Source organism: Manis javanica, chromosome 17 (assembly GCF_040802235.1).
Source record: "Manis javanica isolate MJ-LG chromosome 17, MJ_LKY, whole genome shotgun sequence".
NCBI lineage: Eukaryota > Metazoa > Chordata > Mammalia > Pholidota > Manidae > Manis > Manis javanica.
Genome location: NC_133172.1, coordinates 13,009,096 through 13,025,966, shown reverse-complemented (window position 1 = coordinate 13,025,966; position 16,871 = coordinate 13,009,096). Strand labels below are relative to the sequence as shown.

Here is a 16,871-nt window from a genome sequence, read left to right as displayed (position 1 = left end):
TATATCAGTTGACTGCCACCCTGCCATAAGATTGGGTGGGTTATTGTCTGATTCCACAGAAGATGTGAGGAATCTTACTTCTCGATTCTCTGCTTTTTAAAAATGGAATATTAGCCTTAAGGAGGTTCTCTTGTTTTTACTATGCTATTTGTATTTTAGTACTTTATGGAAAATTAATCATGATGCTTGTCTCCTGTCTTTGCTGTCCATCAACAGGACACTCCCAGCCCTCAGGCCTCAATCTGTCATTATAATGTGCTTTTACATCTGCACACCCTGGCCACCCCTTCAGCTCCTTTACCCAGTCGCCAAGCACTCCCCCCACCCACACTCCACACCGTCTGCACAGGTTCCAGGAAAGAACTCAGGCGGCAGGTGAAGGCGGGACAAGCCCAGCGCTGGAGTGTGGAGGTGGGCTGGGAGGGGGAGAGATACATCATCCCTAGGAGCCCGGGCAGAGTGAGGTGACACTTCCAGGAGGCCATTGCCCTGAATCCTGATGGAGGTGGGGTTGGGGGCTTTGCAGAGTGCCCCCCAAGTGCTCAGGGCCCAGTGTCTGGGAGGTGGACTCGAGCCGAGCCTTCCTGGGAATGCAAGCTGCTGGCAAGCGCACTCTGTCTCTCTGTCTCTGTCTCCCTCCCTTCCTCCCTCCCAACCTCTCTCTCCTCCAGAAGAAAAAAACCTCACATTTACATAAAGTTTTATTACATCAGACTGTAACCAAAAGATGCAAGTTCAAACTTTGACTCTGTCCATAACTTTGAATAAATAGTAGTGCTTTTTTCTCTTTTGTAATGTTTATTTTTAATTTTTTTTTTTGTTTACTGGCATGGCTTTACATATATGAGACCCAAGAAAAGAAAATGTTCACTCTTTGCACTCCTCTTCTGGCCATTAATACTGTTCGTTTGTCTTCTGACTATTACTGGAAATAATGATTTTGTCACATATGGCCAGGAAGCCCTCAGCAGGCCTCTGTGATGTCCTGAAGGACGCGGGAAGGTGTGGGGCGGTTCAGGAAGCTGGGGCGGGTGGGGCTGAAGGGGAGTGGATCCCAGGGGACACGAGAGAGGACTGGAGGTCAGGCAGGGACCCAGGTGGGACAGGCTCTGGGACTCTGGGCCATGTGAAGGAGCAAATTCCAGTCACACTAAAGGGAAGAAGCACAGAATTTAGCATCAGTCTGGCCGTAGGGAGGAGGGAGTGCGCTTCTCTGCAGGCTCTGCGCCTGGACACGATGATTCAGCCCAGCAGCTGGAGATAAGGAAGGGCAGGTCAGACCAACCACCGCAAGCTTCTGGGTGCCAACGGATGTACTTGGTCTGGATCCCAATTCAAACAGAACACCTGTAAAAGATGTTTTGGAGACAATTGGGGAAACTTGAATAAGGTTTGGCTATGAAATGATATTAAGGAATTTGTTAATTTTGTTAGATGTGATAACGCATTGTAGTTATGTCAGGAAATGCACCCCCACCTTTATCTAGATGCTCTTGCACCATTTAAGAATGAACACGAAGGTGATGCCGGGGCTCTTGCTCACAAAGCCAAAGAATGAGCTTCACAAACACCCAAGGTAGGAGAGCAAGGTACAGGCTTTTATTTAGAGATAAAGTGAGAGGAAAGAGCTCCTGGCTCATGCCACGAGGGCACAAGAGGGCCCGGGGTGGTGCGTTGTTTAGGGGATTTATAGGCAGTACAGGATTTTTGGGAATTGAGGGCTTAGGGTGTGGGCTTGTACCACCTGCCCTGCCCTCAAGACGGGCTGGGTTGTTGTCTGTTTGCTGGGGCTGTTTACAGTGAAGTCACAGGTTATACTGAGATGCCCTTGCAGAACACTCAGACATTCCAGGCCAAGTTGCTCCTGGCCTTCTGACCTTTAACTGATCTCACTGAAGATGCCTATATTCCTAGTCTGGTATCTTTACCCTAGAGAATTAGTGTGACCTTGACTTTGCATAATGCTGAACACAGAGTTTCCATAGGGACTCTACATTGTTACATTGCTTTGACTGTAAATATCCTGCCTTGTTTTTTCCAGAGGCCCTCACCCTCCTCTGACTACACCCATGGTTCCTGTCTCAAGGTCCATCACTTGGGTTTTTCTTAAATATTAAAAAAAAAAAAAAAAATGGAGATGGGAAAGAAGATGAAATGGCAAGATGTTGATGGATCTTGGAGTTGTGTGATGGGCCACAGTGGTTTATTGTCTTTGTTTTTATATCTGTATGGTAATGTTCATGATCTAAGTTAAAACTTTTGAAAATGACAAAGAGCTCATTGTTCTTTAAGCACTATTTGGAAAATACAGGAAACTAGAAAGACAAAGATAGCTGCCCCCACCTAAGTCCCACATCATTACTGTAGTTCATATTTTGATGTATTTCCATTCAGCCTTTTAAAAATGTGTCTATGTTTTACATAACTGTGTGAGCAAATTGTTTATACAGTCTTGCTTTTTCCCCTCTTAAAACGTAAGCTGTTCCCCTGTTAAAACATCTTTGTGTAAACACAATTTCTAATGTTTGCCTGATGTTTACTCAATGGGCCAGTGTTGCCAGACGTTAAAGCTGTTTCCAGTTTCCTCCCATTGTAAATAATGCTGTGAGGCACTTCCTCCCGCGTCCCAGAGGTGGGATTTCTGGGCCGAAGGGTGCGGCCCCTTTGGCAGCTCAAGGTCAGACTCTCCACCGCGTTTCTGCCTGACCCGAGGTTGAAATGACCTCATACGGTTAAAGTGAGTTTTCACTGCTATTTGTTATTTCCTAAAGGTTTAATTCATGACTCAGCTTCATGAAAGGATGTCTTTTTTCCTTTTCCAGTTGCAGGAAACAGAAATCCATTCACACTAGCTCACGTCAAAAGGGAGTTGTCTCGGCAAGCAAAGTTAATATTCAGCTTGGACAACCTATCTTGCTTTATCAATTGTTGAGATGCTAAAAATACATCTGCAGTGGTTGGTAAGTCATGCTGCCTCACAGCCCAGCAAAAAGCTCCTCATCGTGAGATCTCTCCAACTGCCCTGGCCCCTCCCCCAGGACTTCGCAGACCTCCGCACGGGGCAGCAAGAAACGTGCCAGTATCGGCACAGCAATGGAGCATTCTGATCTCTCAGTGTCCCGAGTTTTGGCTGTTAGGCATTCTGATCGCTCAGTGTCCCGAGTATTGGCTGTTAGGCATGTTGATTCGTCCTCGATACAAGTAACAGAAAAGCCGACCTTAATGGCTCAAACTGTAAGGGGAATTTGTAATTGGAACATCCATATTTGGCTGGCTTCTCCTAAAACGGACACATCTGTCCTCCAGTGTCACCACGGACCCCATTTCTTTTCGTTCCTCTTCCCTCTTTCCAGCGGCAGTACCGTAGACGGCTGCCAGCAGCCTCCTGGCCACAGGTAGCCTCACCCACCCTCTGCAGGTAAGTGAGGGGACCTTTCTCGCGGAAGTAGTGAGGCTGACTCTGATTGGCCTGATGAGATCGCGTGTCTGTGCCAGCGCCAATCACTGTGGCCTGGGGAGACCCGAATGCCCAGATTGGCAGAGCCAAGTCACATCTCCCTCGCTGGTCATCATAGAACTACAAACGCACTGAGTGGTTAACACCCGCTGCTGAAGCCACAGCAGGGGTTCACATTACATTTTTAGCTCAGAAGTTCAGTTTCCCTTCTTACCGTCCTCTGGGACCTGTTTGCTAGGTGTAAAATGGAGATAATGACACTCACCTCCTAGGGCTGCCGTGAGGATTCAGGTGAGTTGCATATTGCCGGTGAGACTAGGGGTCATACAGGGAAACACTTCAATGTTAGCTGCTGGTGTTGTTACAGGACCATTCTCAGCTCTTGAGGCTATAATTCTCTGCAAGCTCCTTATTTTCTGCACTCCACCCTCTTTCTTAGTTACTATTGCCGGGTAACAAATCACTCCAAAGCATAGCGGCTTAAAACAATAACAGTGAGCCTATCATCTCACCATGTCTGTTACCAGGATTTTGGGAAGCGTCCAGATGGGCAGTTCTGGCTTGGGTCGCGGTTCACTCAGGTGCTGGCTGAAGCTGGGGCAGTGAAGCAGCTGGGGGCGGGGTGCACAGCTGTCTCTGTCTCCATGTTGTGTCAGGGCTTCTTCACGTGGCCTCTCCATGTGGGTTAGTTTGGGCTTCCTCACATCGTGGTGGTCTCGGCAGTGGGACTTCTCACTGGCAGCTCAGGCACCCGGTGCCAGCGTTTGACCACAGAGGTAGAACTGGCTCACAGGCAGCAGCACCTCCGCCACAGTTAACAAGCAACTCACTCGGATCCCAGGAGAGGGCAGACAAAGCCCACTTCTCAGAGGGACGGGTGTCCGGGTTCTAGAAAAATACGTGGAGTGGGAAACGTGATTGCAGGCATCTTTGGGAATCACCGTCTGCTCTTCTTGGTATTTGAGTACGCTCTGTGCCATCAGGGTCCAGTGTCATCCACCTGTGACAGTCGCCAAGTCCCAATTCTAAATGGAAATAGTTTATTGAGAAGCTTCAATTCCTTGGGATGGAAAACAATAGTTTTCCTTTTGTTTTTTAGCGATTGCCTCCCACCTGCTAGCGATGTTCATTTCCTCTCACCTACCAGATAAAGGCCATAGGGAACCTTAGTGACAGTTTCATCAGGTTCTTTAAGGTTGCTCTCGTTTTTATTCATTTTAAAATATAGTCTTGGATAGTAGGTCATTTTGTGGAATGATGGCTAATTTTTTTTCCCCTCGATAGGTATTGTTTTTATTGCTCTTGTACAGATGGGGGTACAGATGATGGAATAGGAAGCTCAATAACTTGTAAGAGGTGATGCAGCTAAGAAGTAGCTGAGACTTGAATCCAGGTCTTTGACACCAAACTCTTTCTCCAAGCAGTGAAATATGCTGTCTCCATTACAGGCTTCTTTTTTGTTTTCACTGTAAAAAAATACCGAAGTATCATTGATATACAATATTGGTTTAAAATATACAACACAGTGGTTCAGTAGTTACCCATATGATTAAATCTCCATGATTGCTCCTGTTTAAGGTGTGATAATGGTATTGTCATTCAGTAAGAGAATGTCCTTATTCTTAGAAGACACATACAAGTATTCAGGAGCCGAGACTCAGGAAGGTTCAGCAAATGCCAAACGTGCACGAGCATGCGTGGGTATTCGGAGAGAGAGGAAGCAAATGGCATGAAATGTTTCCTGCCACTGATTCTACGTGGAGGGTGTGTGGCAGTTTATACTGTACTATTCTCTCAAGTTTTCCATAGATTTAAAATCTTCATAACAAATGTTTGAGGGGAAGAACTTTGGCTGGAACCTGATTCAAAGTTCATAGGGGACAGAAAGGTCTAGTTTCTCCTGAGCGCTCTACCCATTCCTTTCCCTGCAAACAGGCTGGTGCTTACTTTCCCCACTCCATTCTTTTTTTGTGGGGGTTGGGGGGTGGGGGTGGAAGTTGGGCCAGCCCTGTATCCTCTCACAGAGTTCTTTGGGTAGGTGGCTGGTCCTGATCATTCGCCTTGAACTTTAGCTAGCAGGCAGTTGGCCACTTTTGTCCCCAGCTTTGGGCCCTATGAGCAATTCTAGAGGTTCTGGAAAAATCCATTTCAACATCTTCTTACAGATGTCTGAAGGACAGAGGCTGCAGTTGGCTCTCAGCAGCTGATGGCTGAGATTCTCACCCAGGGACAATGTCAGGGACATTTGGAAATGTGCAGGTTGGTTTTGTGATCGTTACAGTGACTTGGGAAAGGGTTGTTATGGGCAGATGTTTTGGAACTTTTTAATCTCAGCATCCTTTTACCCTCTTGAAAGTATTGAGGACTCCAAAGAGCTTTTATTTGTGTGGGCAATACCTATTGATGTTTACTGTACTAGAACTTAAACCTGGCAATTTCAAGATACACGAATGCAGATGCACAAGCTCCATTAGTTGGCAGAGCAATGACATCATCACATGTTGTGGAGCCTCTGGAAAACATTGTGCACTCATGAGAGAATGAGAGCGAAATAGGCAAAAAACATGTTGCTATTGTTATGAAAATAGTTTTGTGTTTTATGGATGAAAGTTCTCAGGGACTCCCAGGGTTCCCTGGGCCAGGCTTTGAGACCTGCTGCACAGGCATTTATAAGCCTGGAGTGGTCAGGCATGCCAAATGCGCTGCAGTTTAGGGGACAATGCAACCCCCAATGTTGAAGGTGCCCCTTGGATGGACTGGTATCCCTTTGGTTCAGTTATCTGTGGCCTGAAGGGGGTCCCTTGTGTACAAACAAGGCTGGGGAGGAGTTGTGGTAGGGGGCATCTCTGCTACAATGTTCAACTTGGCACTAAATACTGGAAACCTCAGACATATACAGAGCCTCTGGAGCTACTGCCTGGGTTCTAATCCCCACTCCATCACTTCCTAGCTATGTGGCTTTGGGCAAGTTCCTTAACCACTCTGTGACTCAGTTTCTCAACAGAAAAGTGGAAACAATAACAGCATCTACCTCCCAGGCTGTTGGGAGAGTTACCTCAGCACATATTCAGTGTTAAACAGGTGTTTGCTCTGAGCATTATTGTTACTCCAGAGATCATTCAAATGCAAGAGGTCATCAATGGTAAGAAGCATTGTTACTTTCAAACACCCAGAAAGAAAAAACAAAGCTGCCAATTAATTTTTGACATGCGATCATTTGTAAAATGCATCCTGATTTCAGAGGCGTTAAAAAGTGGGGAAGAAGGAAAGCACAATAAAAAAGTTTCATTATGTACAGGTGTGTACAGAAGAATAGTTGGCAACAAAGGTGTCCACTATAGTACTGCTTACAATAGCAAATCATGCTGAAACCCCCACAATCATGGATTAATCACAGAAGTTATGGGACAGCCACAAAATGTGAAAGGAGTTTTCAAAGATTGTTCTAAAACTCCAGGACCCTTAAAAGTGAATCTGCCTCTTTCTCTTTCATTCTCTTTCTCACCTCCTCTCTCCTTCCCATTCTTTCCCTCCCTCCCTCTCTTTCTCCCTTCCTCCCCCCTTCCCCACCCTTTGCCATGAGTGCATAAAGTAAGTAAAAAGTGAAACTCTTCTACAAATAAAAGTCTCTGAAAAAGGAATTCTATTCCTAGGAATTTACCCTAATAATGCAGGAACCCAGTTTGAAAAAGACATATGCACCCCTATGTTTATTGCAGCACGATTTACAATAGCCAAGAAATGGAAGCAACCTAAGTGTCCATCAGTAGATGAACGGATAAAGAAGATGTGGTGCACATACACAATGGAATATGATTCGGCCATAAGAAGAAAACAAATCCTACCATTTGCAACAACATGGATGGAGCTAGAGATTATTATGCTCAGTGAAATGAGCCAGGTGGAGAAAGACAAATACCAAATGATTTCACTTATCTGTGGAGTATAAGAACAAGGCAAAAACTGAAGGAACAAAATAGCAGTAGACTCAAGAACCCAAGAATGGACTAACAGTTACCAAAGGGAAAGGGACTGGGGAGGATGGGTGGGAAGGGAGAGATAAGGGGGGGAAAGGGCATTACGATTAGCACACATAATGTAGCCAGTGGAGGGGGGACATGGGAAAGGCAGTATATACAGAGAAGACAAGTAATGATTCTATAGCATCTTACTACGCTGATGGACAGTGACTGTAATGGGGTATGTGAGGGGGTACTTGATAATAGGGGGAGTCTAGTAACCATAATGTTGTTCAAGTAAATGTACATTCATGATATAAAAAAAATAAGTCTCTGAAAAATATGTCCCAGCCCCAATCTAGTGCTTTGTGGCCCAACTACCCAGAAAATAAAGTGTGTGCCCCATAATGACCCACTCCAAGCCCAGCCTGGCCCATTCCCCACAGGCCTTTGCCATCCATTGCACAGCTTAAGCTAAATTGAACAGCTGTATCCAGAGAGGGCCGCTGTCCTTATCCAACTGCCCACGTGCCCACCTGTCTTCCAGTGAGTACATCCCTGGTGTCTCCCACGTCTGGAGCAAGCCAGCTCTGCCTTGGATCTCTGGCTCTACATCCCAGTACCTTCAGGACAAACCTCTTTCTGGAGAGGTTCAGCCAGTCTTACTGTTTATTCTAATCCTTATATTTAATTCTCTCTGTTGAAGTATCTCCTGTGGTTTCTGTTTTCTTGACAAGCCTATGACCTCTGAGTATGTCCTTCCTGAACTGTTGATCTCCCCCTTCACACCAGTCCCCTCCACCACCACAGCCTTCTCAATCTTAAATCAAGACTTCCACCTGCCACAGAGGAGCTCAAGCCAGGAACCTAGGCAGTGGGGAGGCAACTTTGTCTCCTCCCTCCGCAGATCCAACCTGTCAGCAAGTCTGGCCTACCTCCAAAACAGGTGCTTCCACCTCTCCAATTTTTTGTTTTTCACAAATTTTTTAATGTGCACAAGATTTGAAAGAAAAGTACAAGGGATACCCTCCTTTTTATATGGATTGACCAGTTTTTAACAATTAGCCATCTCACTCTATGTATCTGTATCATCTATTCTATAGACATATCTATTCTATAGATAGATATTGATATACAGAGAAGTACAAAGAGAGAGATGGCTAATTGTTAAAAACTGGTGAATATTTATAGACATTTATTGATATTTTATAGGTAGATAGGTATAGAGAAAGAGAGAGATCCATTTGAAAATTGCTTACAGTCATTTTGTGAGATTTCACTGCTGTTATTTCACCAGACATCTCTCAAGAGCAAGGGCATTCTTCTACACAACCACAGTACCATTATTTACACCTGGAAAATCAAATATTAAATCAATACTACACAAAATATATAAAGAGCTCACATGCCTCAACAAACAAAAAGCAAATAATCCAATTAAAAAATGGGCAGAGGAGCTGAATAGACAGTTCTCTAAAGAAGAAATTCAGATGGCCAACAAGTACATGAAAAGATGCTCCACATCACTAATTATCAGAGAAATGAAAATTAAAACCACAATGAGATATCACCTCACACCAGTAAGGATGGCCATCATCAAAAAGACAAACAACAACAAATGTTGGCGGGGTTGTGGAGAAAGGGGAACCCTCCTACACTGCTGGTGGGAATGTAAATTAGTTCAACCATTGTGAAAAACAGTATGGAGGTTCCTCAGAATGCTCAAAATAGAAATACCATTTGACCCAGGAATTCCACTTCTAGGAATTTACCCTAAGAATGCAGCACTCCAGTTTGAAAAAGACAGATGCACCCCTATGTTTATCGCTGCACTATTTACAATAGCCAAGATATGGAAGCAACCTAAATGTCCATCAGTAGATGAATGGATAAAGAAGATGTGGTACATGTATACAATGGAATATTATTCAGCCATAAGAAAAAAACAGATCCTACCATTTGCAACAACATGGATGGAGCTAGAGGGTATTATGCTCAGTGAAATAAGCCAGGCAGAGAAAGACAAGTACCAAATGATTTCACTCATATGTGGAGTATAAGAAAAAAGAAAAAAATGAAGGAGCAAAACAGCAGCAGACCCACAGAACCTGAGAATGGACTGACAGTTACCAAAGGGAAAGGGACTGGGGAGGATAGGTGGGAAGGGAGGGATAAGGGCGGGGAAAAAGAAAGAGGGCATTACGATTAGCATGTATAGTGCGTGGGGGGTATGGGGAGGGCTGTGCAACACAGAGCAGACAAGTAGTGATTTTACAGCATCTTACTACACATATGGACAGTGACTGTGAAGGGGTATGTGGGGGGACTTGGTGAAGGGGGGAGCCTAGTAAACATAATGTTCTTCATGTAATTGTAGATTAATGATACCAAAATAAATAAATAAATAAATAAATCGATACTACAGTTCATATGCAAACTACCCTGACTGATCCATAAATGTCCTTGACTTGACAGATCTTGATTTTCTCTTCCAAATTCTGCCCGATTCATGCTCTCTCCCCTCCCTGTTGCTCTGGCCCTGGTCTAAGTCATCATCCTTGACCCCCTGTTGGCCACCCATAATCCTTTCTCCTGGTGGCAGCCTGGGCAAACCTTTACAAGTGTAAATCAAATCATGTCACTCCCCTGCTGAAAACCTTCCAGTGGCTTCCCATCCTGCTTAGACCAGAAGGCAAACTCTTACCTTGGCTTCCAAGGCCCTGTCAGATCCGGCCTGCTGTACTCTTTCTGCCTTCACTTTGGATGGCCATTCCCATCCCTCATGACACTCCAGGCCTCCCAACTACAGCTTACTCCCAACTCCATTACTTTGCCCTGGCCATTCCCTGCTTCCAGGAACACTGTTCCCTCAGATATGGGTATGACTCCCTCACTTCAGTCAGTTCTCTGATGAAATGTTTTCTTCTTAGAGAGGGGTTCCCTGATCATCCTAAGATCACCCCATCACTATCCCTTCCTCTTGAGGTCGGGCAGGGATATGGGACAAGCATCATGACTAAGTTTTTCTGCCTATGATGAAAAATGCCAAGATATAAACAGCATAGTAAGAACAGAAGAGACTCCATCTTAAAGCTAAGATTCCATTAAAAACAACAACAACAGGGAGTTAGGAGGTAAGATTTCTAACATATTTTATGGTAACCAATCAATAACCGCACCTATCTTAAGGTAGGGCAAACAGTCCTAAATGATAAGTGCCCAGGATCAAGAAATTCCTTATGTTATGTTTATCTTACAGAATATCTAGAGGACAGACTGTGGATGTTGGTAAATGTCTCTCACAGGAGACAGATATCATAAGAACACAACTGAAGCCTACCCACCCCACCCCTTGCCACCCTTTACCCCATTCTTGAAAGCTTTATTAAAAGACAGAATCCTAAGCCTTTGAGTGCGCCTCCTCTCTGAGTCTGAGGTTGCCTGCACTCCCCTTTCTTTGCGTGTGTACTTTTTACCTTAAATAAAGACTTTTCACTGCTCAGCTGACTGCATTTTGTTTGCCCTCTTCCAGTGGTAGGCATCTTTGTTACTTTGCTATTTCATTCTTTTTTCTACACTTAAGCACAAGTTTCACTCTCTCTGTCCTACTTCAGACAAGTAGGGAAGGGCTACTGAGATCTCTGATTTGGGCTTCCAAGTTCCCATCACCTGGGTGACCCAGACAGGACTGCAGCTGTATGATCATGCCCATTAGTAGCCTGCCTGAAAAATCTTTTTGCCTTTGGGAAGTTCTAAGAACATACTTTCACACCATGCAGCGCTCTGCAGCTCCCCCAAATCCTGGAGTGATAGGGGCCAACTTCCCACACTTTGCAGATTCAAATGGACAGTGGATGCCATGTGACTCTGGCTTCAGGAGTTGGCAAACCATTTGCCCTATGCTGAGCACGAGTTCAATGAACTCACCTTTCCTCCCTCTGCTCTTCTTTGCTCTCTACTGCCTGCAAGGTAGCTGCCATTCCCTTCCACTCTCACGTTAATGAATTCCTTCCTTAGCTACACTCATCTGAACTGCTCAAGAATTCTTTCTCGTTCAGAGTTGAAAACCCTCCCCCCATCCAGGTTGGGGTTTCATCTAGTACGCAGGAAGAAACCTCCCCAAATACAGCTGCCTGATAATACTCTGGTTTATTTTTCTTCACATTTGTCACAACCAGCCACTTGTATTACACAGTTACTTGTTTATTTCTTTATCTTTTTATCCCCTCGTTAAAATATCAACTCCAGCTGAGGAGGTTTTTGGTCTTTGTTTCCCCCCTGCTATGTCCCTAGGTCCTAGAATAGTACCTGGCACTTGGGAAGTGCTTGATACATATCAGTAAATATTTCCAAATGAAGTAGTGAGTGGTCATATTTTCCCATTAGCCACTGCCCCAAACAGATTTTGAGTTCCCTGAGGGAAGGGCCTGTGCGTGTAATTGTGAATCCTCAGCACTCAGTATCTTGCTAGAAGCAAATATTGAGAAAGCGCGTGTGAAACGAGGAAAAGAACATATATCTGCCGCAAAGTAGATGACTGGTTGCCTGAAGCTGGGATAGGAATGGGGAGGGACTGCAAGTGGGCACAAGAGGTCTTTTTAGGGTGAGGAAATGTTCTAAAATCGGATTGTGGTGATGGTTGTACAACTCTGAAAAGTCACCCTGAATCGTTAAAGCAATTAAAACGCATAAATTTCATGATATGTACATTATACCTCAATAAAACTACTGAGCAAAACAAAACAAAACAAAAATACTTGTTGAGGGAGTAAATACTCCCTGGGAGGTCTGCAGGTCGGCTGAGCCTTACTTTATACCCTGCCCTGGGCGACCCTGGGCACAAAGTGGTAACCAAGACAGCATTTGTCCCTTCCTTCACAGTGTCCCCCGACAGTGACAGCCCGGGGTTGGAGTGGAAGGCGGGATGGGGGAGTCAGAGGCTGAGGAGTCAAGGCCGGGATTGGGGAAGCAGAGGGGGACCCTGTGCGCTGTGCAGGCTGCTGATCCAGATGGGAGGACTCAGAGAGGACTTCTTAGGGGAGCGAACAGCTGCGCCTGAGCCTGAAGGACTATGTTATTCAGGACTGCGCTGCCAATTTTTTTTTTTTAACACTTTTTCTGCCTTAGCACGGATGTGGCGGGCCTCTCCTTCAGAGCCACAAATCCGGCCCTTACGCGAGTCCCCGAGGACAGGGACACAAGGGGGAGCTGTTCCACCACGCCGTGTCGTGTCTTGATCCACTTGGCCTTGCAGGAGCCAGTGATCTGGCGGTGCGTTGACCTGCGGGGTTGTTTGTCCGGGGAATGTTCCCTGAGAGGCCACGGCCACATCAGGGCGCGTGGCCCGCGCAGAGCGGTGGAAGCGTACAGGCCTAGGGAGCAGCGGTTCGAAGGCCCGCGGGGGGTTGGCCCGGAGCGGCCGCCTCGAGGGGGCGGGGCTTCCCAGAAAGACGGGAAAAGGGGCGGGGAGCTGAACCCCGCTGCGTGGAATGTCCCAAACGGACCTCGCGGCCCAGGTGGATCCTAGTGACGGGGCATCTCGTGGGGCGTGGCTCCACCAAGGGGCGGAGCTTTCCAACGAGATCGGGAAATGGTGGCGGCGCTCCACGCGGTCCAGCGTGGGCGAATTTCCGAGGGGCGGGCGGTGGGGAAGCGTGGAGCTGCTCTGGGGTGCGCGGGAATTTCCAAACAACTGAAAAGAGGGCGCTGAAGTACTCCGAACTGGAGGTACACCCCCAGAATGGCCCTGAACAGGGTGAGGAGGGGTGCAGTACGAGGCGTTAGGCGGGACGAGGTTACTGGTAGGGCGGGGTCGTGGTCTCCAAATCGGTGGTCTGTTAGCCAAAGCTTGAGGAAAGTGGAAGGTGGCAGGTTAACCCCAGATCTACAGTCTATGGAGAGAGAAGCCCCACGAAGGGCGAGTCTCCATCTGGCCTGGGAGGGGAGGTGGGGAGAGTGGCCAGGAGGAGACAGCGGGAGGTCCTTCTAAGATAATGGGTATGGGGAGCTCCGTCCGGGACTGTTGGGGGAGGAGCTCTGAGAAAAACGTTGGAGGCGCAGGGAAGAATGGTTTTGTGTAGAGAGCCACCAGAGGGAAGAGGGCCTTAACTTTGTCCCCGATTTTCTGTGTACTTGTGGTCTGGTTAAACGGAGGGCAGGAGGGATGGGGCGGGCTGTCTGAGATGAAGTCAGAGGGCTCTGGGTCTGGGCCTTTTCTGCCCCTCCCCAGCTAGCGCTTTGAGGAGGTGAATTACTGAGACTGTGCCTTTTGTACCTGGCCCTGGGCTGGGACCTGAAGTGACCGAGACAGCCGCAGACCCACCCCGCACCCACAGGGTCCAGTGGCGGATCAGAAAGTGACAGCCCAGAACGGTCCGGTGGGGACGGGGGGCGGCAGAGGAGTTGGTGGGTGGGTGGATGGGCAGGGCACAGGGATGGGGGAAGAGCAGGGGATCCAACTGCGGAGAACGCCTGACTCAGCCTGAAGGACCAGAGCTGTCCACTTCAAAAGGACTGGATGCAGGCGGGCCCTGGAGGAGGCTCCCCTCTGAGAAGAGGAGATCCTTGAACTGGGGCCTGAATGAGTAGCACTTTTCTTGGACAAAGTGTGGTGTCAGGACAGGGTGTTCTAGGTAGGCAGCCCAGCATCTCCAAGGGCCCGGGAGTGTGGCCCATTGCCAGCAGAGGCCTTGGTTGTCTTCCTGGGCGTCCCCGTGGTGCCTTGGCAGAGCCGCCTGTCACCATCCAGGTCCCAGACCAGGACCCACAGCTGGTTGATGGCTGTAATGCAGACTTGAGAGCAGATGGTAGGCTTCTCCCTCATGGCCTCCTGGCTTAATGACCGGTCTTGAGTTTGGCCACTAGTTTGGCTGGGATCACGATCATACATGTGACCTTGGGCAAGTGACGCAACTTCCCCATCCATGGAATTGGGGGTAAGGTACTGGGTTTCACAAAATCAATCACCTCATTGTAAAGAGCTTTTAAAGAGTTAAACATATGTATCATATACTGTACTTAAAACACATAACTTATAGATTATATCAAGGGACGCAAGAAACAACAGACTTAAAAACAGTATGGTGCCATGTCAGACGACACTGGCCTAGGTTACTGAAAATGCAACTGATAAAACAAGGATTTGCCAGCTGTCAAAGATACACTACTCCAAACCAGACTATATAAAATTTTAATACTGAACTTGTTAGCAGCAGATTATAATTTCTTAAATTCCTTGGTTCAAAATCTGTAAGAATCAGAAGTGGGGTGATGAATTTTGAGTACTCTTTAATACCCACCTCTCAAGGGCTGGGTCAGCGTTTGCTGCTACCCTTATGACAGAGGTTGTTCCCCAGAGACCCGTTTCACTCCCTCCTATTTTAGGCGATGACTCAGGACGAAAGGCTGTGTCACCACACCGTCTGCCCCCCACCCAGACACACACCCTGTTGTCCCCCGAGGGGTGCCGTTATATTCTTCCTTTATTGGCTGTCCTTGTATAATACAAATCTGTAAGTTTAGATACAAAAAAATCTGGAAATAAAAGATAGAAAAGTACCCGCCAGGCAACCCCCCTTCTCCCCGGACCCCTCCCCAGCGGGCACTGATGTGAGGTAACTGAGCATCTCCCTCCCCTTCCCCCGACCCCGCCTCCTAGGACCCCAACTTGGCCCCTGCCCCCATGAGACCTTGGCCCAAAGATGTGGGCCCCCGAGCTGGGGGGAGGGGTGATGGGGCGAGCCCAGCATTGGCAGTGAATGCAGCAGATGGGCAGAGGGAAGCCCTTTGCTTGTGCTGTGTATGGGGGGAATGCAAGCAGACTTGGGGCCCAGGAGAGCCCCTATATGGGCATCCCTCCTCCATCCCACCCAACACTGGAAGGTGGAAGGTCAACAACAGAAACGGAAATGGAGGTGGAACCGAGGGCACTCGGAGGAATTGTGGCCAATCCCGAGGCTGGGACGAAAGGGGGCAAGGCCAGCCCAAGTCTGGCAGTGAAATGGGTCCCTTAGCCAGGCTGGGGCTGTCCCTGAACTCCATCCTGCCACAACCTGGCATTGCAATGTTGGTTCTGTAGTGGTTGTGGGGGGTGGTCCAGAGAAGGGGTTCAGGGATGTTGGGGGCGCAGCCCCAGGGAGCAGGACGAGGGGAGAGGCTGGGCCTCTACTCCCAGGCGTGGGGCACCTGGAGTTGAAGGGGTGGGGTGGGCAGCTCAGGCTACAGTTCGATCTCGAAGGTCTTCTGCAGGTCGCCTGAGAAGGGATTGGATGGCTTCTCTACAGCAGGTTTGCCTTCTAGCGCTGCCCACTGGGCCTCAAAGGGGTCCAACTCCGGGGCTGGGGCCGGTGCTGGCTCCGGGGGCCAGGGGGCTCCACTGGGGCGTGGGCGGGCCTGGCCCCCTGGGGCGCTGGGTGCGGCAGGTGGTGGGAAGACCCCGGCTTTCCCGAGCAGGGTGGCAGGCTGGGGCTGGAGCTGGGCGGCTGAGCAGAAGGCGTTGGCCACCATCTGTGAGGGGGTGATGCCCACCACGGGCACCCGGGGCATGGGTGGGTAGCCTAAACCCGGGTAGGTGGGCACAAAAGGGGGTTGCATGTGTGGGGGTGGCAGGAACACAGCCACTTGGGCAGGTGCGGCGTCGAAAGGCCCTAGGGGGGCAGCAAAGGGCTGCAGGGCAGGGGGCACGGTGGGCACCGAGGCCGGTGGTGGCTGCTGTGCTTTGGCCGCCTGGGAAACCTCCTCCAGCCACCTCTCAGCCTCCGACGGGGTCCGCTTGTGCCCAGGCGGGAAGGCAGCTGCGGGGGGCACACAGGGCTCGCCCCAGGCCGAAGTCCCTGGAGAGAGGACACGGGACAGTGGCAGGAACCCGAGCTGGGGAATCGGACTTGGGAGCCAGGCTGCCTGCCTTGAAGCCAGCTCTGCCCCTCCCTCACTGCACTGCCTTTGCGTAGTGGCTTGACCCTCCTGGACAGCGTAATGGTTCTGCCGGGCTAATAAAACGCAGTTCTAAGATGCTAAGGTCCCAAGACGGAAAAGTATAGGCAAGACTGATGGTCACCCAGCCTGGCTTCCCTTCTGATTGGTCAGAGCCAAACCTGTTATTAAATATTTTTAATATCACCCTTGCTTCTGCTATTTTGACAATGTGCTGTTTAGGAGGCTAAGATTCTAAGATCGCCTGGGTCTTTCTTGGCGTGTTCTTTTCTAATGTACTGGGTAAGGATCAGTGGTTTTAAATGTGTGTTTTCCTAAGACTCCATAGAGTTCTACATTTACACTATTTGCGATTCTAAGGTGCTTCTACAGTTCTAGGATAAGCTCGTGGCTCTAAGGTGATTCCACGGTGCTGTGCTCCTCAGAGCACTTTTAAAGCTGTGAGATTCCAAGGTTTCATGGTTCCAAATCTGTCAGGTTCTAACATCCTAAGTTTCTAAGGCTGTAAGTTTCTAAATTTTATG

At 48.3% G+C, this 16,871-nt stretch overlaps 1 protein-coding gene and 2 long non-coding RNA genes across 5 annotated transcripts in view; 1 reads left to right on the top strand and 2 right to left on the bottom strand.

Annotated features, from left to right (window-relative positions):
- Nucleotides 1–746: 746 nt before the first annotated feature.
- On the bottom strand, nucleotides 747–8,796 carry LOC140847166 (uncharacterized). The gene is made up of 3 exons (XR_012126856.1): nucleotides 8,676–8,796; nucleotides 3,723–4,923; nucleotides 747–1,347 (listed from the first exon to the last, which is right to left on the bottom strand). It is a non-coding gene; the product is annotated as an uncharacterized lncRNA (long non-coding RNA).
- Nucleotides 3,441–10,820, top strand: LOC108384529 (uncharacterized). Its single transcript, XR_001850063.3, has 3 exons — nucleotides 3,441–3,748; nucleotides 5,623–5,716; nucleotides 10,676–10,820. It is a non-coding gene; the product is annotated as an uncharacterized lncRNA (long non-coding RNA).
- Nucleotides 10,821–14,589: 3,769 nt separating this feature from the next.
- The window catches only part of NUMBL (NUMB like endocytic adaptor protein), a 34,968-nt gene continuing 32,686 nt past the window's right edge, over nucleotides 14,590–16,871 (bottom strand). For all 3 annotated transcript variants that reach the window (XM_017641560.3, XM_037013923.2, XM_037013922.2), the window contains exon 10: nucleotides 14,590–16,247. In XM_017641560.3, coding sequence (XP_017497049.1) covers nucleotides 15,634–16,247 — 614 coding nt within the window. In that variant the 3' untranslated portion in view covers nucleotides 14,590–15,633. The remainder of the gene's footprint in view (nucleotides 16,248–16,871) is intronic.